Source organism: Dasypus novemcinctus, chromosome 3 (genome assembly GCF_030445035.2).
Source record: "Dasypus novemcinctus isolate mDasNov1 chromosome 3, mDasNov1.1.hap2, whole genome shotgun sequence".
NCBI classification, from domain to species: Eukaryota; Metazoa; Chordata; class Mammalia; order Cingulata; family Dasypodidae; genus Dasypus; species Dasypus novemcinctus.
This window is the reverse complement of record NC_080675.1, coordinates 83,378,552-83,405,552: the sequence shown is the minus strand read 5'-3', so window position 1 is coordinate 83,405,552 and position 27,001 is coordinate 83,378,552. Positions and strand designations below refer to the sequence as shown.

General features: G+C 36.0%; 1 protein-coding gene across 1 annotated transcript in view; it reads left to right on the top strand.

Moving 5' to 3' along the window:
• Positions 1–26,596, top strand: part of NUBPL (NUBP iron-sulfur cluster assembly factor, mitochondrial) — a 208,991-nt gene extending 182,395 nt beyond the window's left edge. Inside the window, exons 9-11 of the mRNA XM_058293598.1 lie at positions 9,268–9,388; positions 12,663–12,745; positions 25,294–26,596. Coding sequence (XP_058149581.1) covers positions 9,268–9,388; positions 12,663–12,745; positions 25,294–25,356 — 267 coding nt within the window. The 3' untranslated portion in view covers positions 25,357–26,596. The remainder of the gene's footprint in view (positions 1–9,267; positions 9,389–12,662; positions 12,746–25,293) is intronic.
• The last annotated feature ends 405 nt before the right edge of the window (positions 26,597–27,001 follow it).

Here is a 27,001-nt window from a genome sequence, read left to right as displayed (position 1 = left end):
ACAGCACCTTCCTGAGCCAATGATGAACTGGAATAACATAAGAATAACATGGAAAAGATTTGTGGTGACTGAAATTGAGCAGACATATAACATTTATTTCTTTTCAATAAAATTACCTGAGGTAAAGAGGAAAAAAAAGGATCAAATGATTTAGTATACTTACAGCTGCATCATAATGGTATTAAGTAAATTAAGCCATGGTAGAGCCTCTTTTTCCAAATGTTTCTACTATCAAAGGATATACAAATTGGTCTACAATAAACACTAACAGCTTAAGATTACATAGAGCATTCAAAAGATGTAAGGGATTTTTTTGGAGAGGGGGGTCATATAAACATGAATTTAGGAGATGTTTTAGGTTGCTAGGCTGCTGAAAGAATATACAATGAAATGAATTGGCTTTTAACAATGGGAATTTATCAGCTTACAAACTTAGTTTTGAGGCTGTGAATATGTCCAAATCAATGCTTTCTTCCTGAAGACTGCTGCTGATCCTGGACTCCTCTGTCACATGCAAGGCATATGGCAGCATCTGTTGGTCACTCCGTTCTCTTCCTGATTCCATTGCTTTTAGCTTCTTGCTTCCCTGGCTTTCTCTTTCTTTTTAATTTTATTTTATTAATTTATTTTTTAATTAAAGTTAATAGGTCACAAGGAATGTTGCATTAAAAAACATAAGAGGTTCCCATATAACCCACTCCCTACCCCCACCACATCATTTTTGTAAATTATATTTTTTTGAAGATACATATATCACACAAAAAATGTTACATTAAAAAATATGAGATTCCTGTATACCCTCCATCCCCCACACCAACAACCTCCCTCATCATTGTGGCACACTCATTGCACTCGGTGAACACATTTTGGGGCACTGATGCACAGCACAGATAATAGTTTACCCTGTAGTTCGCACTCTCCCCCAGTACATTCAGTGGGTTATGGCAGGATATATAAAGTCCAGCATCTGACCCTGCAGTATCATTCAGGACAACTCAAAAATCCCAAAAATGCCCCCGTATCACATCTCTTTTACCCTCAGCAACTACTATGGCCACTTTCTCCACCTCAATGCTAAAATTTCTTCTGTTACTCGTCACAATAGTTTTATAGTAGAATATTAGTAAGTCCACTTTAGTCCATATTTTATTCCTCCATTCTGTGGACCCTGGGATAGTGATGTCCTCTCCACCTCTAGATCAAGAGGGGGCTTAGATTCCACATGGATGATGATGCAATTCCTCTGCTTACGGTTGCAGGGCACTCTTGATTCCCTGGTGTGGTGGTTGACCACCTTCAGCTCCCTGTTAGCTGACCTCGGTAAGACCAACGAACCAGAGAGTAGGAGTTGCCACTCTGCTGACGCTCAGGGCCCAGGTGGCACATGGGCAATCCAGTGATTCAAGTCTCCTGAGTATGGACCATCCCTAACACCAACCACAGGTTCAGTAAAAGTGACAGAAGAGGCATGTGTAGAAAAGTCACATCTGAGTCCAGCTCCATCACATTCAGGAGCACAAATTCCAAAGTGGGGCCTTCTGACATGGCACAGAACTCCAAATCCACCTGCCATGACTACATACCCTGTGGATCTCCGTAGCTTTCAGGAGAACCAGTAACGAGGGTTGTATCTACTTTGGCTTTTTCTGGGATCCTGCTGAGGTGTGCGTAAGCGCGACCCCTCTGATGACCTCCCGACTCTTTTTGGAAGACTCTTAGTCATATCAACTCATTTGTCTTTGCCATTTCCCTCTTTGTTTTTCTGAATTTCATTCTCTTATAAAGGACTCCAGTAAGAGATTTAAGACCCATTCTGGGCCTTGCCTTAACTGAAGTAACTTCATCAAAAGGTCCTACTTACAATAGGTTTATATCTACAGGAATGGATTAACTTTAAGAACATGATTTTCTGGGAGTACATGCATTTTCAAACCACCACAGGAGAGAAGAATATTTTTTTTAGCTTTTTTTCCTTCCCCTACCCCTCCCACTCCCCCTCCCTCACTCTCTGGTTTCCTGTGCCCATTCGCTGTGTGATCTCTATATGTATTTCTCTTTTGTCTTCTCTTCTCATCTTTCTCCACTAGGATTCACTGGGATTTGATCCTGGGGACCTCTGATTTGGAAAGAGGTTCCCTGTCAATTGCGCCACCTCAGTTCCTGGTCTCTGCTGTGCTTCACCTTGACTCTCCCCTTTGTCTCTCTTTTGTAACAGCATTATCTTGCTGCGTGACTTACTTACGCGGGCACTGGGCTTGCTGCATGGGCACTCACGCGGGCACTCGGCTCACCATGTGGGCACTAGCTCACCACATGGACACTCACATGGGCACTCAGCACACCACGCGGGCACGTGGCTGACCACATGAGCACTCACATAGGCACTTGGCTTACCACGTGGGCACTCTGCTTGCTGTGCGAGCACCCACATGGGCACTCAGCCTTGCTCACCATGCAGGCGCTCAGCTCGCCATGCGAGCACTGGCTCACCACACAGGCACACTTTCTCTTCTTCTTTTTCACCAGGAGGCCCCAGGGATCAAACCCAGGTCCTCCCATGTGGTAGGTGGAGGCCTTATCACTTGAGCCACATCTGCTTCCCAGAAGAATTTTTAATGAACAAAATGGTAATATGGATATTCTAATGTTTTTCATTATGTTAGTGTCCCTTGTTCAAAACCCTGATTAAAGTTATTGCTCTTAAATATATTAGGATAATGGTTCTCAAGCTTAATAATATTCAAGACTCTCTTTTAAATTATACCCCCAACTCACCCCATATTCTGAAAGACTTATCTGCCACACAGTCTGCATATTTAATTAATAATTAGTTTTCTCGTTTTATTTTTATTTTTTTAAAGATTTATTTATTTATTTATTTAATTCCCCTCCCCCGGTTGTCTGTTTTCTGTGTCTTTTTGCTGCGTCTTGTTTCTTTGTCCGCTTCTGTTGTCGTCAGCGGCACGGGAAGTGTGGGCGGCGCCATTCCTCAGCAGGCTGCTCCCTCCTTTGCGCTGGGCGGCTCTCCTTATGGGTGCACTCCTTGCGCGTGGGGCTCCCCTACGCGGGGGACACCCCTGTGTAGCACGGCACTCCTTGCGCGCATCAGCACTGCGCATGGCCAGCTCCACACGGGTCAAGGAGGCCCGGGGCTTGAACCGCGGACCTCCCATGTGGTAGACGGACGCCCTAACCACTGGGCCAAAGTCCGTTTCCCCAGTTTTCTCGTTTTAATTAACCAACCATATATACATCTGCATATATATACATATATACATTTTTAAACATTTCAGTTCTTTAAAGCATTTATAATCACAGATCTGATAAATATTTTTGTGTATTTTTTAAGACCTTAAAAATCATTAAGTAGAAGAATTACTAGGTTCTGTGGTCAGAGTTTAATTATGTAGAGCTGCACTGTCAAATAGAAATATGAGGTGCAATTGCAAAGTTTTTAGTAGCCACATTATAAAGTAAAACGAAATGGGTCAACTTAATTTTAATAATATTCTTAACTCAATGTATTAAAAATATTATCATTTAAATAGGAAGCTGGAATGTATCTGTACCCCTGCACCTGTCTTTCACCACCTTTAACCAATGAAAACATTTATAGTGTAATGGCTACTGCTGCACTTCTGCCTCCCATATCTCCTGCCACTTCACTTTTAGCAAGTTTTAACCAGGAACCATATAGGAAAGAAGATTCCAGGAAATATAGTTCCTGGTATAAAGAGGTCCACAATTGAACAATACAGCACAGTGAGATACCACTACACACTCACCATACTTGCAAAATTTAGAAAATACTGACAACACCAAATGTTAGTAAAGATACAGAGCAGCTGGAATTCTCATACATTGCTGGTAGGAGTGTAAATTGTTACAACTTTATTGGAAAACTTTGGCATCATCTACAAAGTTAAATATGCATAACCTAAAAGTCAGTAAAAATAAAAAAGCATTATAAAATTGTTCATAGAAGCATTATTTATAAAAGCTAAAAACTGGAAACATCCCAAATGATCCGAAGAGAGCATGGGTAAAATAAATTGTGACATTGTCGTCATGGAATCTTAGGTCTCAATGAAAAGAAATAAATGACAACTATATGGTTTAGCTGGATGAATTACACATACCCAAAAGTATATATTGCATTATTCCATTCATCTTAAATTTTAAAAAAAAAATTAATTTATGGTGTTAGAATTCAGGTTAACATATACCTTTGGGAAAGTGTTTTGGAGTATATACAAGGAAGTTCTAGGGTGCTGGCAATGTTTTATTTCTTAACAGGGTCTTGGTACCATGGGTATACTTACTTTATGATAGACCCATTCAGGCATACACTTATGATTTATGGACATGTCTGAATGCATGATATACTTCAGTGAAAAAACTTAAAAGTAAATAAAGAATAAAAAATTGAGATATATTTTTCAAAGTAAATCATTGAAACCTGGTGTGTATTTTATACTTAAAGCACATCTCAGTTCTGACTAGCCACATTGCATGTGCTCAGTAGCCGCATGTGACTAGTGGCTACTATTAGACATTGCAGGTCTAGAGGTCATTCATAGTTTCTGGGGTTTAGACTTCTATTTCATGTTATTCCTTGAGGTGTCATTTAGGAAAAAAATAGGAGATTATTCCTCCCAGGGACCGCCTCTTAATTTAATTACTATTATTTTGTTATTATAAGAGATTCTCTATTTGAAGCAGAAGGTTGTTTCTGTGTACAGAATCTCAGAATGCCTAATTTACTTTTTTTTTTGGTGTTTGTTTTTATTGATCTTAGTCATTCTTCACATGGCCACCTTTTGTTTTTACGTAAACTTTTTATTGAGTCATGTACAAAGAAAAGAGCACAAATTGTGTTTATCTCAGTGAATTTTTCCAAGTGAACACATACATTCTTTGTATTCACAAAAGAGAAAATTATGAGTACCCCAGAATCCCTCTCTTTGAGCTGTCTCCCTGTCATTACCACAAAGGGGAACACAAGTTAAAACACCATAGATTTGTTTTGCATGTTTTTGAAATTTACATAAAGGGAATCACATAGTATTTGCTCTTTTGTGTCTGATTTATTTTGCTTAAAATAATGTTTGTAAGATTCACTTTAGTGTTGATTGTAACTGTAGTCCTTTTATTCTAATTGCTGTGTAGTATTCTATTATGTGAATATTCCATAATTATCCAATTTTACTTTTTTGGATATTTAGGTGGTTTTTGACTTTGGGCTATTAGGATTAGTGCTGTTATGAATATTTTTGCCTTTTGACAAAATTTATGTACATGTCTTTTGATGAATGTTATGTTCACATTTCTGGTGGTATATACCTGGGAGTGGAATTGCTTTGTCATAGAAATGCATATGTTCAGTTTAAGCAGATACTCACAAACAGTTCTCTAATGGTTATACCAATTTACATTCCCACCATCAGGTTGAAATTTTAGTAGTTCCATGTCCTCACCAACATTTGGTATTTTTTTATTTTAGTCATACTGACATTCATCTATCCTAACCTAGTCTTGAGGATAAATGTATAGAAAATGAGTGGTAACTCATGGTTTTTGTGATTGTGTTTCTCTGAGATATCTAACGAAGTTGAACATTTTTTCTTTTATCTGTTGGTCTTTGAATATCTTCTTTGTGAAGTGCCTGTTAAGATTCTCGCCTATCTTTCTATTGTTTTGTAGGAGTTCTTTATATTTTCTGGATGAAAGACCTTTGCCACATAGGTGTTTTGCAGAAATCATCTCCCACTCTGTAGCTTACCTTTTTACTCTATTAATGGTGTTAATTTTAATGTCTAATTTAACAAAAAATTTTTCATTTCTGTTTAGTGCATCTTTGTGTCCTGATTGAAAAATCTTTACCTGCCCCCAAGGTTTTAAGTATATTCTCCTGTTTCTTCTTCTTCTTATTATTATTATTACTTCTATTATTATTTTACCTTTTATATTTAGCTCTACAACTCACCTGGAATTAGTTTTGGGGTATGATGTGAGGTACAATGTAAGAGTCATTATTTTCCACATGACATGTGTCCAATTAACATACACTGCAATTCATTTCCATTGTTAATCAGTGACATTTACGTATGAGTCTGTCTAGGTTCTCTGCTCTGATCTGTTTTATTATATTATAACCAACTTTTTTATCAAGCAAAGTTGTCTAAGTGTGGGAAGTTACTAAGAGGAGGGGATTCTAGAGTTAAGTGGAATTAATTTATTCAAGATGACCTAGGAGAATGTATTAGGGCCTCTGTCTTTAAAATTGGAAGAAGTTACATGTTATCAGCCACAGTTATCAAAGCCTGACTTTCACACATATACAGGTTCTCTGTCTACAAACTTAAATTATACACCCATACCAGTAAATGATGTTTGAGCATATACTCCCAGTGTATGTATATTTATAAATTATGTATATTTATATGTAATATACATATCCTACTGTATTAATGTTAATTTTATTACAAAACACGAAAAATACGAATGAAGAAGGAAATCATAAAGTAGAAATTCCAATAGTTTCTTCCTATACTCCTTTATCAGCCAAGATGGGCTAAATTATACTGTAGTAACAGTGGCTTTAAAATAGCACTAGTTTATTTCACTCATGCTATGTGTCCATTGTGATTTGGCTGCAATGCTACTTTGCATTGCCCTCACTCTGGCACCCAGGCTGATAGAGCAGCCACCATCTTGAGGGTACCAGTTCAGGGAGAGAGAGAAAGATAATGGGGAATTATGTAATAGCACTTAAAATTTCTGTGTAGAGGGAAGCGGATATGACCCAATCGATGGGGCTCCTGTCTACTACATGGGACAAACCCAGGGCCTCCTTATGAAGGTAAGCTGGCCTACACCTGGGGAGAGCTGACGGCCCACACTGCCTGTGGAGAGCTGGCGCAGCAAGATGACACAACAAAGGAAGACAAGCAGACACAGAAGAATGAACAGCGAATGGACACAGAGAGCAGACAGCGAGCAAGCGGCAGAGAGGGAGAGGGGGGTGATAAAATAAATCTTTAAAAAAAAAATCTGTGTAGAAGTGCCATGTGCCATTTCTGCTCACATTTTATTGGACAAAACAAGTTACATGTCCTCATCTAATGCAGGGAAGAAAAAATCCTAACCTTATGCCCAGGAGGAGAACTGGAAATATTTTTGACAGTTCTATCATATCTCCCATAACCCTGGATTTGTTTTTGTCTAAAGAAACAAACACAAAGACAAATTCCTTTTAGTATTCCTATTGTTTTTAAAACCTTATTTCCTGAGAAATGAGTCTACTGCAGCTGCAGGCATAGAGGTCTCTCTCACTGAATTCTTTAACGGCTTCCATTGCATTCTATCACCCGGTCCTTAATATGGCCTTGTAGGCCCACATATCCAGCCTCATTTCATGTCACTCACACCACCCCTTCCAGGGAAGCTGTTTCAGTGTATCAGTATCTTTTTGCACTATTATTTGTTCCATCTATTTTTCCAATTAGAGTACAAGTTCCAAGAAGGCAAGAATCAAGACTGTTTTGCTCACCACTGTTTGCAATCCCTTGTGTTTAGCCCAGGTCCTGGCATATAATTGACGCTCAGAAAATATTAAGTTTGGTTATAATTTTAAATTTTATGCCTGTGACATTTTGAAAGTCTCTAGAGCACATGTCTGAGACACTTAAACAGTCCATAGAGAACAATTTGAAAGTAAGAAGTAAATCGCACAAACTGCAAATGCAGTGTTACTCTTTGCCTCCGTTTCAAGGGAAAACTAAGAGATTCCATGGTAGTGATGCTTTCCCTTTCTCTCTGGATTAGAATGTACCCTCACCTAGATTTTCACATTCTTTATTCCTTTATTCCTTTTCCCATTTCTTGAGTGATATTTCTAAGTCAAGGGGTAGATCACATTTATAAAAAATAGCAGTAAAACTGCCTAAGCATTGAGGGTGTTATATGGATATAGTGACTAAACAAATAAGCTGTGATATAAGTTGTGTTTTCTTCTAGCTGGAAATGGTACTGAATAACCAAAACAGAGTGTGATTTATTTTTTGTCATACTCCACATTGGCAAGAAGGACATATATTAGGTGCTTGGAAAATGCTTAGCTAAAAATTTATGTTCTTCACTGTTTATCTTCATTTTTATGTGTTCTGGGTAACTTTAGTCTTTTCTGTTCCTCTTTTCAGAAAGAATAATAAATCTGACCACCTTTTTTCTGTATGATTCCAAATTAATTATCAGTGCTATTCTTTATTTAAAATGTAAATGTTCTAATACTGACTTCTATTGTGATAATCTTATTTATGGAATTGAAAGGATCACACTAACATTGTGGTTTATGACAGTAAAGTATTCCCCATTTTTATTCTCTTCTCATCAATAAGAAAGTGGGATTAAGGGGAACATGAATAAAGATTATATTTGCAGAGACTGCAAATGTTTGTTAAGTGTCTAGTTTGTGCTAGAACTGGAGAAGCTCAGAGAAAGGGGTGGTCATTTTCTGTAAGACTTAAAAATTTTGTTTCAAATGATTAACATTCTGATAAGAGTTTTTTTTCTCAGATATAGAATGGAGATAAAATATCCATCTCATAAAGATGTTGTGGGGAGTAAATAAGATAGTGCATTTAAAGCACTCATCCCAGTGCCTGCATAGAATTATTTATGAGACTTTGTCCACACTTAGACTCTTAACTATTTATTTTCCTCTGTTTTCCCTTTTATTTTTCTCCACATTGCTATCAGAACCAAATTATGAATTTGATGGTGTAATATGATCTCTTCTATACCATCTTCCCAACTTTAAAAACCTGTTGCAGAAAGTCTCAGAACATCTAACAATTCACCAAACCATCTTCTGCCTTGACCACCTACTATGTGGTGGCCCAATAGGCCATGCACTGTTATACTTAGCTTGAGCTCTTCCTTCTGCCTAAAATTTCCACCATAGACCTCATCACCTCTTCTCACACCAACTCAAAGAAACAGTTCACTATGGGCAACTCAAAGAATGCTCTTATTCTTCCCAGGCAGAATATTTTACTCCCTGTTTATTCATCTTTCAATAGCACTTACCACATTGTTAAAATTAATTAAACTAGCTCTCCCTCTAGCTTGGGAGTTCATTGACAACAGGGACCATGTCTTATTCTTTACTATATCACCAGAACCTAGTAGACGTTCAGTAAAAACTTATTGAAATAAGATATTGAAATCTGATTTAATTACCTTTTAAATGTGTTTTTATTCTAGGTTCTGGGCCTTGTCCAAAACATGAGTGTTTTTCAGTGTCCAAAATGTAAACATAGAACTCATATTTTTGGTGCTGATGGTGCAAGGAAGCTAGCACGGACTCTTGATCTTGATGTCCTAGGTAAGATCAATCAGTAGGTTATTTTGCATAGGAAGTAGCAGAAGGGAAAGTGAAATGAGGAATGGTGATGAAGAGTATGTCAAAAAATGATGAATTGCTTTTGGTTTTGTGTTTTAAATTAAGCTAGTATGTCACAGTCCTATATGCTAACCTTTCTTTGGCCTTTTAAAATACTTCATTAGTGGAATGTTTTTTTTAATAAGTAGGTTTGCTCTGCCAACTATGATAAAAGCTTCTTTTATAGATAACTAGAAGGTGAATTTTACAAGAGTTTTGTCATCTGAGTACTGTGATTTGATGCCCATATTTTAAATAAGTCATCAATTGTTCACTTAAGTTGGGGATATGTATTATATTACAAGCAAGTTTAAATGAAAATACCTGTTCATTGTGTTGTAGCAACCTCTGGATGCATCTGTTCTTGGTGCTTAGGTAAAAATACTTTCTTTATCAGCTCTGTATTTGTCTTTCTGCCTTAGACTTTTCTTTTTATATTTATTTGCCATGTCTGTAAATATGGCATCTGAAATTTATATTATGTACACTCTGACCCTGAATCGAAGGATTAATTAATGTTATTAGGAGGACTCAAATCATGTATTAAATGAACAAAACGCAGATTTAGGATGAAACATGATTTCCCAAAAGGCCACAGGAAACTTAATGTACTTTTTAGAAAAATGCTTTGATATTCTAATTATAAATGAGTTTCTTTTGTTGGGAAAGGCAGATATTAGAATCTGAATAAGAGAGGCATAGGGTGGATTATTAGCTTAGGTAGTTAAAAATCAAGATCCTTTAGAGTCTAAGGAATTTCAAAATATTCTTATTATAATTAAATTACTAGAAGTTGAAGTTAAATGCATTTTTTCTTATTATGCATTTGCACTATAGCAAGCCACCACAATACCAGGTGAATACTAATGATATGTTGTGATACATTGCTATAATTATAGTCACTAATTATATTCCACAACTGTTTTTCATTTAACTAACCTAGAAAGTTCAATTTCCCAAATCTGCATAATAGCATAACAGATTGACATTCACTTATGTAATAAACTAAATGTGTGATTATTATGGCATTATTGAATTATGCTGGCAATATTGTAATTCCCTAACTTATAAATGGGTGATACAGTTTTGTACATCAGTTATTTAGAATTTGAAACATCTCCAAGAGAAAAAAATCTCCCTTCTGGAAGTTACATTCCAACTAACAGCATACAAATGTATGGTCACCCCAAAAATGTATCAGAAACACTGATGACTGATCACAAAAACTGGACAGTACTGTAGACTGTTATGTCTAACATTGTTATGGGAAAAATAATTCAGAGTTCCAACTTTAGGACACATTTCCTTTTAATGCAGTCATGGGATTCCAGAAGGACTCCTACAAACTAGAGTGGGCACTCCAGTAATGAAGAGGTTGAAATTGGGAATGAGTTGCTGAAGCATGGAAAGAGCTGTCAGAGCCATTGCTTTCTATTTCATCAAACCCCTCCAGTAGTCCTTAACTGACTGTCAGCCTCTTATTTTTATCAATTGGGTTCTATTTTAAATGATTATTTGGTAAAATGACTGTAAAGAACCATATCCATTATTTACCCACAGGTATAATAACATACGTAATAGTTAAGGTCTCAGATCACAGAAAAACCCTTTAACCCATTATGTGTCTGAAGTATACTCTTGCTTCCTTCAGAGATACTTTTCAAGCCCAGACTGCTCCCCACTCACTCCCCACCCACTCCCCACCCCTTTACTCTTTTATCTCTCTCCAACCACAGCTGACAACCTACAACCATTTGGGTATTACCACTCTCACTCTGCCACTTATTGCTTTATAACAAGATTTCCCTCCTCCCTGGTCTATACTTACATACTTATAGATAGGATTGTGAGTCACTGGAGGGCAGAAATTATGTCAATAGGTGGCTCTATAAAGGCGGTTTTCCTTTTTTTTTTCTTCCATTACTGCTGTGGAAACTAAAGGATTCAGGATTCCTTGCTATTATGGCAGTTTATAAATCTGGAGAAAAAACCTTTATGGATTTCTAAGCATTTTCTAAAACATATTTTCCCTTGCATGATCCTGTGGGTTTTCTAGAGAGTCGTAAGGTGATACAAAGAGTAGACATCAAATTCACAGAAAAGCTAGTCTTTAAAATTAGACTACTGAAAAAAGACTACTGAAATAGTCATTTGTTTTTCCATTTGGCTATTGAATCTTTAGGAAACTCTTAAAACATTAATTAAGATCTCAAAACGTGCTGACAAGAGAAACATGAAAGATCTGTTCTTCCACCATGTACTTTATAATAATAAATTGTAATAAGTTTGTATTTTTATATGCTTCCTCTGTATTATTTACATTGCCTAGCATGGTGCTAAATGACTTATTTATATAAAACATACATACATTTCAATAACCTTTGTATAGATCTGGAGTGGTTCTAAGAATGCTATAAGGAGTCAACTCTTTTACTTAAGGCTTCATTTACTGCATTTTTTTTCTCAGCATTTTGGCCTCATTTGCAATGGTGAGGTAGAAAGAGTATATTGGATTATGGGTCAGAGCATTTTGCTCCTAAATTTTACCATCTCATAGTATATGTCCTTAGGAAAGACACACAGCCTGTCCGATGTCAGTTTTCTTATCTGTATTGTGGAGGCTCTTATTAGATACTTCCCAAGATCTATCAAGCTCACAAATTATATATAATGCTACCTAAATAAATAAGTAATAAGAGAAAAATAATTCTATCCAATAAAGACCAGATAGTTAATAGCTCTGGCTTACTCTCAGTAGTTCTCATAGCCCACTCATCTGCAAACATCAGAAAGATTATATTGTTGTACTTTTTTTAGATTGCTTTTCCTCCCCATCTTTTCCTCTTCAATTTCCTCTTATTATGTGCTACAATGTAAGATATTACAAAAAGATTTTATAAATATCTTCCAAGCTATTCCTTGCTGTAAGACATCCAGCAAAAAGTAAATCAGAACTCTTATCCTTTGTTTGGCTGTCCCATAACTTTCATATATATATACCTTTGTAATCACTGCACTATCTCAATGAAATATTTTGCTCTAATTTTCATTTGAAATTCCCTTTTCAGAGACTTTGCAATTTGTGTTAGTCAGAACTCAAGTTGATTTGAATTAATTTAGCTTCAGATTTTGTTTCTTTCCAAAATCCAAATAGTGAAATTCCAAATAACTATATGAAATTTTCTGATTCTAATGGATATCCTGTGTGTTCTTTTAGGAGACATTCCCTTACATGTTAATATAAGGGAAGCTTCAGATACAGGCCACCCAATTGTATTTTCACAGCCTGAAAGTGATGAGGTAAGTTACATTTTAAAGTATATATATATATTTTTTCCTTTTAATAATTACATGATATATATTTTTTGATGTGTAGAAAAGTTGAGAAGATGACCACTACATGTCTGAGCGAGAAAAATAAAAACCCCAACAAAATAATAGATCATTAACAATTTCCTGGATAATCATCATTGTCTATTTCAAGTGATGTTATCAGCACTCCCTTAAATAGCTTCTTGAAGTTTGCTAACTTGTGACAAGAGCTTCTTGCCCTCCCTGCTGAGTCTTGCTTTCCATACCTGATGTTGAAGCAGTTGTCCTCCCGTTGTGATTCCAAGGTAATTCTTGGAGGGGAACTAATCCTATGTAAACAAGGCTTAGTTTACTTGTCCAAAGCATCTTTAAATTTTACTATTTATTTATAAGATAATCATGTCAGTACTGACTCTGAACTATCACCTGAACAAGTTCACCTGTGAGGTATCGTCACCCAATCAGTTTTCTCATAAAGAACATGATAAATGAGAGCTTGTAAAATTCTCATCTTGCTGGCTAACAATAATCTAACTGTCCATGATTATTACATTTCATTTGTAGACGTTCATCTGATTGCTGGGAAAAGGGAACCTAGTGTCTAAAGTATTTAATTGGATATAGGGAAATTTTATAAACCATTAAGAGATGGAATTTTCTTTCCATTTTTTCTGATAAATATGATTGGGAAGTAGATTTTCAAAGTTGCTGAAGCTTTACAACTTTAAGCATAAAATCTTTTATTCTTTTTAAAATAGAAATGAAATCAATCATATATATCTATTCTTTCCTTAGTAACACATGCTATTTAAGTTAGAAACTGAGTCATCATCTGATGTATCAGTTTTGATATAAATTTTGTCTTCCTTTGCTGAATGGCCCCCATTTATCTTTAAATCATTTTCCCCTTAGGTAATGGGTATAACTTTTTCATACTGTTATTTTTTCCCATCTATAACTATTACTTTCTTCATTCTAGTTTACTTCCTCCAATATTCTTCAAAGTAGAAAATAAAAAAGCCAATCTCGCTTAGATCTGTGAATAAAGTAAGAGTAAATTGATAGTCAGGAATCTTAGATAAGTAAAGTAGATTCATTTTGAGTTATCTCTTTCAGGGACCCATAGGTCCTTTCCTTTTCTTGAGGGTCAGCAGTTATGCTACAGATAATTAAGTTACTGGGAATATGAGCTCTGAGAAAACACAGTGTAACAGTTACCTTTCCTCTGACTTTTAGGTATTAAATGTTAAATTTCCTTTCAATCCTTTTTTAGAAATGTTCCACATACCCAAAAATTATAACCCTTTATATCTTTTATAATGAAGTCTGGCAATCCCAACTACCATAGGTGTGCTTCCTTTTATGCAGTATATGAAAAGTTCCTTAAGAATTGCATTTTTCTTTTAATTGTACTCTTTTTTAAAACTTTTTATTTTGAAATAACTTCAAACTTACAGAAAAGTTGCAAAAAACAATATAAAACCAATACATAGAACTCTATTACACTCTCTAGCAGATACCCAGATTTATCCTTTAAGCATTTTGCAATATTTATTCTATCTATCTATCTATCTATCTATCTATCTATCTATCTATCTATCTATTTATCTAAACATTTGAGAGTAGATTGTGTACAACATGCTTCTCTAACACTTAATACTAACAGGTACATTTCCTGAGAACAAGGACACGCACTATATAACCACCTTAAATATGGCTATCAAGTTCAAGAAATTTGCACTGATATAAAGCATACAATCCGTATTCCAGTTTTTTCTGTTGTCCCAATAATAGTTTTTGTCTTGTGGTTTTTGCTAGGCTTGAAGATTTTTAAAAATTAATTTTTATTTCAGTAACATATGCAACCGTATTCAGGCATATTATTCAGTGATGTTAATTATATTCACAGTGTTGTGCTACCATCACCATCATCAATTATCCAAACTTTTTCATCAACACGGACAAAATTTCTGTGCCACTTAAGCTTTAACTTCCTATTCCCTACTCTCTCCCCAACTTCTGGTAACCTGTATTCTACTTTTTGATTGTATGATTTGCTTATCCTAATTATTTCATATCCATGAGATCATACAGTATTTGTCCTTTTCTGTCTGACTTATGTCACTCAACATGCTATCTTCAAGGTTCATCCATTTTGTTATGTGTATCAGAACTTCTTTCCCTTTTATGACTGAATAATATTCCATTGTATATATATGCCACATTTTGCTTATCCATGCAGCCCTTGGGTTGCTTCCATCTTTTGGCAATTGTGAATAATGCTTCTATGAACATCGGTGTGCGAGTATCTATACAAATCCCTGCTTTCAATTTTATATATATATAAAATTAGAGAAATTGTGAGCTTACAAAACAATCTTGTGTAACATGTAGAACTCCCATATATCACCCCTTCACCAATACCTTGCAATGTTGTGGAATATTTGTTACAGATTATGAAAGAATATCATCAAATTATTACTACTGTCCATGGTCCATAGCTTACATTTGTTAAAGTTTTTACCTACACCTATTATTGTACATCAGTTCTTTTTAGTTTAATGAGAAGTGGGATTGCCAGGTCATACAGTAATTCTATAATTAATTTTCTGAGGACCCACCAAACTGCCATCTACGGTGGCTTCACCAATTTACATTTCCACCAGCAATGAATGAGTGTACCTATTTCTCCACATCCTCTCCAAAACTTCTTTTTCTTTTTTTTAAATATTAGCCATTCTAGTGGATGTGAAGTGGTAACTTGTGGTTTTGATTTGCATTTTCCTGCTGGCTAATGATGTTGAGCATCTTTTCATGTGCTTTTTGGTCATTTGTATATCTTCTTTGGAGATAGATCTATTCAGGTCTTTTGACCATTTTTTGATTGGGTTGTTTTGTCTTTTTTGTTATTGAATTGTAAAATTTCTTTATAGATTCTGGATATTAAACCCTTTTCAGATATGTCACTTCTAAATATGTTCTCCTATTCTGAAGATTGTATTATTACCTTCATTATGAATTCCTTTGACTTTTGATGAAGTTCCATTTATCTATTTTTTCTTCTGTTGTTAGTGCTTTGGGTATAACATCTAAGAAAGCATTGCTTAATACAGGGTCCTGAAGATGCTTCCTTAGGGTTTTTTCTAGGAATATAATAGGCCTGGTTTTTCTGTTTAGTTCTGTGGTCCGTTTTGAGTTAATCTTTGTGACTGAAATGAAATAGGGATCCCCTTTATTCTTTCACAAATGGATATCATTTCCCCAGCACCATTAGTTAAAGAGACTAATCTCCAATTCAGTAGACTTGGCACCCTTGTCAAAAATCAATTGACTTAAATATGAGAGTCTGTTTCTGAACTCTCAGTTTGATTCTATTGGTCTATATATCTGCCCTTGTGCTGGTACCATACTGTTTTGACCCCTGTGTCTTTGTAATATGTTTTAAAATTAGGAAGTGTGAGTCCTCCAACTTTACTCTTCTTTGTAAAGATGGTTTTGGCTATTCAGGGCACCTTACACTTCAAAATAAATTTGATGATTGGCTTTTCCATTTCTGCAATGTAGGAATTTTGTTTGGGATTGAATTGAATCTGTAAATTGCTTTGGGTGGAATTGATATATTGGCAATATTTGGCCTTCCAATCCATGAGCAGAGGATATCTTCCATTTATATAGGTCTTCTTTGATTTCTTTTAGGAATGTTTTGTAGTTTTCCACGTTTAAGTCTTTTACATCCTTGGTTAGATTTATTCCTAGATTTTAATTCTTTTAGTTGCTGTTGTAAATGGAATTTTTTTCTTAATTTCCTCTTCAGATTGTTCATTACTAATCTATAGAACACTACCAACTTTTGTGTGTTGATCTTGTACCCTGCCATTTTCCTGAATTTGTTTATTAGCCCTAATAGCTTTGTTGTAGATTTTTTGGAACTTTCTATATATAGGGACATATCTGCAAATAGGGAAAGTTTCACTTCTTCCTTTCCAATTTGGATGCCTTTTATTTCTTTTACTCTGCTAACTGCTCTGGCAAAAACTTCCAGTACAATGTTGAATAACAGTGGTGACAGTGGGCATTCTTGTCTTGTTCTCAATCTTAGAGGGAAAGTTTTCAGTCTTTCACTGTTGAGTATGTTAGCAGTGGGTTTTTCATATGTGCCCTTCATCATGTTGAGGAAGTTTCCTTCTAAGTTTTCTAAGTGTTTTTATCAAGAAAGGATGCTGGATTTTTGTGAAATGCCTCTTCTGCATCAGTTGAGATATCATGTGGAGTTTTTTAAAATTGAGTTTCTTATGCTGAACCAACCTTGTACCAGGGACAAACCCCACTTGATCATGTTGTATAAATCTTTTAATATGCTATTGGATTATATTTGCTAGTATTTTATTGAGAATTTTTATGCCTACATTTGTAAGAGACCAGTATAAGAGATACTGGTCTGTATTTTCTTTTCTTGTGGTATCTTTATCTGACTGAGGGCGATGTTGGCCTTGAAGAATGAGTTAGGGAGTGCTCCATCCTTATTTTGGTTTGTGAGGCTGCTGAAAGAAGATACCATAAAATGTTTGGCATTACCAATGGAAATTTATTAACTTACAAGCTTATAGTTTTGAGGCCTTGAGAATGTCCATATCAAGGTGTCCTCAGGTAATGCTTTCTTCCCAAAGACCAGCTGCCAGCGACCTTTGGGCCCTCTGCCACATGGCAAGGCACATGGCAGGGTCTGCTGGTCTCCCCCTTCTTGTTCAGATTTCATTTTAACTTCTTGCTTCCATTGTTTTCTCTCGTGTATTCAATAAATTTAATCTACCCTGGGCCACACCTTAACTGGAGTAACCTTATGAAAACCTACTTACAATAGGTGTGCTCTATTGTATTAGCTTTAGGAGCTATTAGGAATGGATTCGCTTTAAGAACATGATTTTCTGGGTGTACATATATTTCCAAACCACCACACAACTCTTCAATTTTTTTAAAGAGCTTGAGCAGAATTGGAGTTAATTCTTCTTAGAATGCATGTTAGAATTCCCCTGTGTAGGCATCTAGTCCTGGGCTTTTCTTTGTTGGGAGATTTTTGATTACTGATTCAACATCTTGTTATTGGTCTTTTGAGATCTGTTTCTTCTGGAGTCAGTATATAAGTTATTTCTGTGTTTCTAGGAACTTGTCCATTTCATCTAGTCTGTCTCATTTGTTGGCGTACAGTTGTTCCTATTATCCTCTTATCCTTTATATTTCTATGGGTAATTACACAGTTTTAAATTCCTCCTGAGAACAGACTATTTTTTAAAATTCTGTGACAATTCATTATGAATAACTGCCTTCTAGTTTATTTCAGTTATGAATTTAGACTTTTTTTAAATTTTTTACCACTCGTCCATTGTTGCTTTTTTCTTTTAGAGTCTAAAAAAGCAAGGAACATTTCAAGAAAGTTAAAGGAGTATAATATAACAGAGAACATAGTATCAATCATCAAAGGATAATATGATATTAAACTCTACACAACATTGTTTATGGAATTTTGGAGGATTTCATGTTTTTATAATCTGATTTACATTTACATAAATATTAGACCCATTGTTTTATTTTTGCTCTATGCCATTTATGAGATTCTTAGGACAGCGCAAATTTTGCTGTTTGAGCTAGATTTAATTTAATGAGATCTCAGCAAAAAATAGTAAGAATTTCATATACCATGTCATCAGCCTTGAATTTGAAGACTTCTGATCCATTTTAAGATTTAGACATGGCATGAAAAGGAAACAAAACCTGGTGTCTTATATTTGATCTGCTTCCATGAAATAAATTACTTCCTTCTCTTAGATTGCAGGCATTCATTATGATTAATCATCTTCCTAATAATAACAGCACTTATAATGTGCCAGGCACTATTCATTATTTTATTTACATTACTTCTGTCTTCAGAACAACTTAATGCAATATGTAAATAAATTTTACAGATGAGAAAACTGAGATTCAAGGAAGTTAAATAATTTTTCCAAGATCACAGAGCTATTAGTTCTAACATGTGATTAAAAGACAAGTGTATTGCCTACAAATGTTAGCCTCTTTCTACTATATCACCTTCTATGTCCTATACTCAAAGCTTCAATTTCTTCAGTTCCTTTAAGAGGCAGGTACAGTGATTACGTGTGTTAAATACACTTTCTTCATTCTCATAGCACCATTGTGTGAAAGGTATAATAATCTCTGGTTTTCAGATGAAACAGTAGAGGTTCGTTTACGTTAAGAACTTTTCCAAGATAGTATTAGAGGCCAGATCCATCCCCAGCTCTGACATCACAGCTGATACATTTTCTTCCCAATACAGTATCTGCTCCCCTTCCTAATTAATTTCAAGGTTAGTTCAACATCAGTCTAATATGTATATATATATATAGGCTAGTTTTCTGTTCAACTACTTTTCATAATATCAGGGAGAACTAGAGAATAAGATGAGCAGACTCTATCCCTCTGGTGCTGTTGGAATGTGCAGCCCAGCAGCATGCCATAATACAGAAAATCCCTACCTGGATTTGAGATCTCTCTGAAATTATATCCAAAATGTATAAATGTGTATTTTTGTGGGAACCAGACAAGGGTTTTATTAGATTCTCAGAGGGTCTCTGACCCCAAAAGAGGACTAACCAGCAGAATATCTCCCCCTACAGGTAATATCAGGTGTTAAAAACTGCTTTATGACTGTGGATAAAAGAGGGAAATGGAAAGGACAAATGAGTTTATATGGCTATGAGTCTCCAAAAAAGAGTCGGGAGGTCATCAGAGAGGTAATGCTTACGCACACTTCAGCAGGGTCCCAGAGACAGCCAAAGTGGATAGAAGCCCAGGTACTGGTTCTCCCTTGAGGGCTACAGAGACCCACAGGTTCTACAGTCATGGCAGATGGCTCTGGAGTTCAGTGCTATGTCAGTTGGCCCTACTTTGAAGTTTGTGATCCTGAGTGTGATGGAGTTAGACTCAGATGTGACCTTCCTACACATGCCTCTTCTGTTACTTTTACCAGACCTGTGGTTGGTGCTGGGGTTGGTGTATACTCAGGAGACCTGAATCTCTGGACTGTCCATGTGACAGCCAGACCCTGAGCCTCAGCAGACTTGCAACTCCTACCATCTGGTTTATTGGACTTACCCTGTCCAGCTAACAGGGAGGTGAAGAAGGTCAACCACCACACCAGCAAGCCAAGAGTACCTACAACTGCAAGCAGGAGAATTGCATCCATCATCCATGTGGAATCTAAGCCCCCTCTCGATATAGAGGTGGAGTGATTGTAACCATCCCAGGGTCCACAGGCTGGAGGAATAGAATATGGATTAGAGTGGACTTACTGATATTCCTCTATGGAACTATTGTGATTAGTACTGGAAGAAATTGTAGCATTGATGTGGAGAAAGTGGCCACAGTAGCTGCTGAGGGTAGGGAGAAGGAAGAAGATATATGATGTGGGGGCATTCTCAAGACTTGGAGATGTCCTGGGTGGTACTGCAGGGACAGATGCTGGACATTGTATGTCCTACCATGGCCCACTGGGTGGACTGGGAGAGAGTGTAAACTACAATGTAAACCATTATCCATATGATGTAGCAATGCTCCAAAATGTATTCACCGAATGCAATGAATGTGCCACGATGATGAAAGAGGTTGTTGATGTGGGAGTGAGTTGAGGAGGGTGGGGGGTATATGGGAACCTCATATTTTTTTAATGTAACATTTTTTTAAAAAAACATTTTTAAAGAATTAATGCATAGAGAGAAAAGCACTAAATTTGAGTTTGCTTGGGGTTTTATTACCAAGTCGCTCACTTTCTAAATGTGACTTTAAGCAATTTTCCTAACCTTTCAGAAACTTTCACTCCATCTATAAGTTGATGTCATAATGAAGAGGATTAAATAAGATGGTATTGTGATAATGCTTTGAAAAATGTCAGTAGGATACAACTGTGATTATTGCCCTCTGAAACTTCTTGTACAAAATGTCTTTCCTCTTCCCTTTAATAAAGAATTCTGAGTCCACTTATGCCCTTCCCTTTATATAGCATCAAGTAAATGTCACCCTTTGATGGCATTGAAAAATAAGAATAGCAGAATTTTAATTATGAGATGAGTGGCATTCCCAGTTTCAATATTAAAGATGTTAATCCTTAGACTTTAGGAGACTGTGGTTGAGTCCTGGAATCAGGGTCCTTCTGATTAGTCTTTTGATGACTCTTACTCCTGCTATGCCTTTTCCATCTTCCCCTACAAAGTCATATGGAAATGTACTTTCAGAAGCTATTCACAGTCCTCTCAACAGATCCTATGGTATTCATAAAAGCTTAATACCCATGCTATTTGCATGTTTTCATTTAAATAATGAAGGAAGCATTTACTTGCCATCATGATAAACTTCTGCAAAAGTTAATGGGATGGAACCTATAAAATTCGTTGTTAATCATTATCCTTTTAGACTGACTTGTATTGTTTGCTTTTAGGTAATAACACACATGCAAAACTGTTAATGAGTAAAGATTTCATCTTTAGCTTTTGGTCTTTCTTCTTAGTCTACTCTGTCTTCTCTATCTTCCATTACTCCCTCCTCCCAATACCAGGTTCTAAGGCTCTTATTCTTTGCCCATAAAATCCTTTAAAATTAGGCATTAGGGATTTAACTCTCCCAGAAATATTTTGCTTCCAGAAGAAACAAACAGTAAACAGGAGTGAATAATTAAAAGTATAAATCGTGAGGAATCTGAGGCATCATTGAAAAAGTCGGGTGAGGTTGCAATACCAACTGAAAAGCACCAACAGGCTGCTGCCTACTAAGCCAATGGACAAAACCTTCTGCACATGTGCACCATTGAGGAAAGGGGAGTAGGTGAAATTCCAAATATGAGTAGTGTAAAATAGCCAGAGAAGGCAATGGGGGAAGGGAGAAAATGTGGACTTAGAAATCAGAACTCCTTGTGGGCTATGATGTGGACCATTGACTATGGGGTGCAGTGATGCTCAGAGATGTACTTACCAGGTGCAATGGATGTGTCATGATGATGGGAGAGAGTGTTGCTGTGGGGGGAGTGGGGGGTGGGGGCGGTGGGGTTGAATGGGACCTCATTGTTTGAATGTAATATTTTTTAAAAAAATAAAATTAAAAAAATAGAAAAAAAAGAAATCAGAACTCTTAAATTCAATAGCATTACCTCATGCTGGAGTTATTATTATTATTGATTCATTTAAAATTACCTATTGCATTGGATTGAAACCAGTATATGGGACCATGACTGACTGATAATTTTGTGGGACTTTTTCCTTTTCACAAAGTAAAATTCTTCATACTATCATTCAGAAAGGTGTGTGATCCAATATTCCTGGTAAAGACTCAAATATAATTGGAAATTTTATCATCTTGTAATTTCAAAAATATCACCTCGTGGTATTAAGAAGAAAGGCTATGGGGAAGCAGATTTGGCACAACGGATAGAGCATCCACCTACCACATGGGAGGTTCAGGGTTCAAACCCAGGGCCTCCTGACCTGTGTGATGAGCTGGCTCACATGCAGTGCAAGGAGTGCCGTGCCACACAGGGGTGTCCCCCGCATAGGGGAGCCCCCCACACAAGGAGTATGCCCTGCTCAAAAAAATGCACAGCCTGCCCAGGAGTAGCGCCGCACACATGGAGAGCTGACGCAGCAAGATGATGCAACAAAAAGAGACACAGATTCCCATTGCCACTGACAAGAATACATTTGGACACAAAAATACACAGCAAATGGACACAGAAAGCAGACAATTGGGGAGGGGGGAGAGGGAAAAAGATAAGTTAAAAAATAAAATAAATCTTTAAAAAAAAAAAGAAGAAAGGCTATGTATGATAAATTAGAACTTCAAATCTTCAAAAACAAAGACAAAGGGAAAAACTCTCCATAACGCTTCTTGCACTTCAGTCACTGTCCATTCTTAGTCACTTGTTAATGATATAGCAGACAAACAGGGTCCAGCTGTATTATCTGTGCCTCTACATGACCCAATAAAAAGATTTTGAATAGGAGAGAAGGGTTAGTCTCTGTAAAGTTGCAATGTTGAAAAAAGAGAATGTTAATAGTTTGAGAAATCTAAAGCATATCTTTTACACATGATGTGTGTGCATTGACTTTTTACTAGCTATGGGTTACACAAAGGAAGGTATTTCACTTAATTATTCTCCAGAGAGGGAAGAGTACCCAAAGGACTTATTCATTTGAGCTTTCAATGAGAGTATAAATTCCTTGAGGGCATAAATAATAGCAGCAGCTACTAAGATTAATTGCGTCTTCAGTGCCTGCATTTTGTATGCTTTATTCTCACTATACTTCCCTAAATCCTATTATTATAACCATTTTAGAGATGCAGAAACTGAGCTAGTAGGGTTAAGGAACTTGCCCAAAGCCTCACAGATAATAAGTTACGGAGTCAAGGTTCTAAACCATTGTCTTTCTGACTTCAAGGCCCCAACTCTTCATCAGTGGGCTGTTCTGTCTCTTTTTTTATCACTACATCCCACAGATTTCCCAGCACAATGCCTTAAATACAATAAGAACCAAAAAGTATTTGTCAAAATGATACTGCATTGGCCGAAAAAATTCAATCTCAACAGTTTTATAGAAATTGAAACTGTTAAACTAAGCAGTTTTAGTACTTTCTTAGTAAATGACAATCTAACTCTTACTTGGAGTGTGATTATTAGAAGTCTAAGCTTGAAGGAAGTCCATTAAAAAGCAAAGGTTAAATGTATCAAATTTGATTTTTCTGGAATCGTTCAGTATTTTGTATAGCCTGATAGGTTTATGTCTCTAATTTATCCTAGGTGAGTACAGAATTACAGATTTATGGTCTTGTCTTAGCTTGTCTTAGTGAACTTTAAATTTTCATTAAAATATTAGGCTTTAATACCCGAAAAAATTACTAGGAGATAAAAGGTATTTATAAGGATACATGGGTAAAAATCAGCACATTAAATTTAAAAAAACTCTTCTTTATAAGTACCTATTATTTCCCTTTTTAAGCAAAAACTATTGTTCCTGTTAACTGAATCAGATAATGAAACCAGTTTTAGACTAAGTGTTCTGATTAAAAGTACTTGGTATTTTAGATTTACTCTGTAATATGTGGTGTGGCAGAAAGAGCTGGGCTTTGAAATCAGTTGGACCCTGGTTTGTGTTTTTCCAGCCTACTGATGTTGTGACCTTGAGCAAAATGTCCTTAACTACTTCTAATTTATTTATTAAATTGGGCCTATAATGCATATTTTGCATAATTGAGATTATATATGTGAAGTACTTGGTACATGGTAGGCACTCTTAGAATTTTTAAAGCATTATTCATGTTTTGATTGCTAGTCTTAAAAGACCATCTTTTAAATGAAATTTTAACACGATTCAGCTGTTTGGACTAAAGCTTGGTCTTTAGAAATGAAGAATGTGTGAAACATATTTAAAGCACTTGATCAAATTGGGTGAACAGACTCCAAACAGCTCCTTCTACCATACAGAATCTGGAGTTGGCCAACCTCAGTTCAAAGCCCAGTTATCTCTTACTAACTGCAATGATTTGGACAAGACTCTTCCTTTCTGGGTATTGGTTTCCTTTTCAATAAAGTGAAGATAATGACAATTTACTTCATAGGGTAGCTATGATGATAAATGAAATAATAATTTCAAATATTAAGTGTTCAGTAAATTCTAGCTATTATCATTATTATGAGTATGTATATACATATTGTGACTATATAAAAGTATAAGTTAATGATTTTGAAAAATCTTAATATTGTGTTTACAATTACTTTTTATGAATAAGATAGGAGGCATAAGTAATATTTGCATTGCAATTGTCTAAAAGAACTGTAAAATGAAAATATCATGGCCATTGTTCTGACTAGACCATGTTGGCATCGGTTTGTTTGTAGCCCACCCTGTGGGCTTGGTAGCTGTTATCGCTGTTCTATTGCTTTGACAGTCCCCAGTGATAAAGAGTAATAACAGCTGAAACTGGGAATTCTTGCATGGTACCCAAATTTACCAAGTGACAGAGCTTTTGGATGCTAGTTTATACTGTCTTCTGAGGGGGAATGAAAAAAAAAACTTGCCAAAGATAAATCATAGGATAATAATAAATAGTCCTCCTTTTAATGACTGAGAGCTCCTATGCCATAGAAATTTTGGCAGCATCTAACTCAGGGATATCGATTTGTGAGAGGAAGCTATAATTTTTCTGCAACTAGACTGGTTGCCAGTTTGTTCACATGGTGATTAGAGTTTGAAAACCAGTAATTGTTGTACTAAATATTTTTTAGTAAGTCACCTTTCAAGTAGTTACCTTTCAGATGAGCTAAATTATTTCCTCTCCCTACCATCTTGCAATGTATCGTATCATATCACAACTGAATTTTCTCATGTCATTCAGCCTTTTCACTATCAAATTCAATGGACAGCTATAGCAAACAATTTTCATGAGCCATTTGGTTTCACTGGGAGAAATATAGAATAAATGAGTCTGTTCTTTTACAGGCCAAAGCTTACCTGAGGATTGCTGCAGAAGTAGTAAGAAGATTGCCACCATCTCCAGAGTGAGCCTTTGAGCATCCTTGAAATTTGCCTGGTACTTGACAATAAGAGGACCTTTGGATATAAATAGTGTAATAGTGAAACCTATAGAAATTAATAGCAATCACAGTTGTTTCATAGTATTTCTGAGGAGATGATTTCTTATTTTCAGATTTGTTTACCTAAGCAGTGATTCACAAATAAGGATTTTATATGTCAATGGTAGCTACCACATTTAGGAATCGTTTTTGAAAGTCTGTATGTACGAAGTCGAACTGCACAAAACTGCATTTTATTTTATTGATACCTTTTGAGGAATCATGGCTTTATGATGTTACAAGTCCAGCCCTAACTTCAGGAGACAACTGTAATCTTTTTGTCAGGCCTCAGAGTTAATCATTTAAAGAATTTACTAAATTTGTACATGAACATGTGTGTGACAGCTCCCCACCAAGCTCTTTGGTATGAGTTTGAGTCCTGCCGCTAATACTACCCGGACAAGCTCTTAATATAGACGAGCTTCTGCTTCTCCATCTGGACCAGGCTCTACCTCAGACTTAATGGATCTGAATCTCCAGGGGTGGGACGTTGACATGTGTTATTTTACAAGGTCTAGATTATTTTGATGATGACTAAGATAATGGCAACAATAATAATAGCCAACATTTATCAAGTGCTTCTTGTGTATCCTAGTGGTTAATCTTCCATTCATATAAGTGGAGGACTGTTGTTACCTCCCTTTTACAGATGAGGAAACTGAGGCATGGAGAGGTTAAGTATCTTGCCAAAGGTTACTCTTCTGGCAAGTGATGGAACTGAGCTTTGAACTTCTACAGTTAGCTACTGGAAGATAATAGATCCCTTCTTTTGTATACCAGGTGTATTAATTTCAAAAGAGAGATATGGTATTTGACATTTTCCCAAACTTATTTTATCATGTTCATTTTTAAAGAAGTATTTTATAGAATTCATGTTTCAAAGAATACCCTTTGAAAAAACAGGTATCTAATCTAGTTGAGGCTCAAAGAGATAGCTGTGAAGGTACAAGTACTGATAAAACTGAGTCATTAGTTAATCCTCATTTCTAAGAAAGTGGCTTATGACCTTTGGCAAATGCCCTGACCTCCTTTGCTCTGTAGTTAAGCAGCCAGAAAATTAGGCTGAGAGTTGCATGCAATTAAAACATGTGCTGCAGTATCTGAACTGAAACTTCCTGGGCCAAATTATCCATACTAATTAATATCATAAATAAAAATATTTATCGACATACACTGTGATCACTATTTATCACTTTGAGAAGGAAGTAATGACTAAATTGAAGATGTTTATTTGGGCTTTTATTGTCATTCGTGAGTGTGGGATGGGAGGCAATATAGATGATCCTTGAGTTCTTCTGAGTACCAAAAAGCAAGTACTTGAATCAGGATTAACTTTACCCGGCAGGAGTGACTTAAATAAGCTCCAAAGATGCTTAAGATTGTGTGCCATAATTTAATACATCTCATGGAGAAATGGCATAGTCTTAATTCATAAATATTTGACTTAAGAAGATTCATATATAAAATTAGCTTCTTCTTTCTCCTTTTCCTTCACTTGGCTAGGTTCTGCAGACACTTTGAGGAAACCCACTTAGAAAAATGGCACATGGAGCATGCATATAATATATATATAT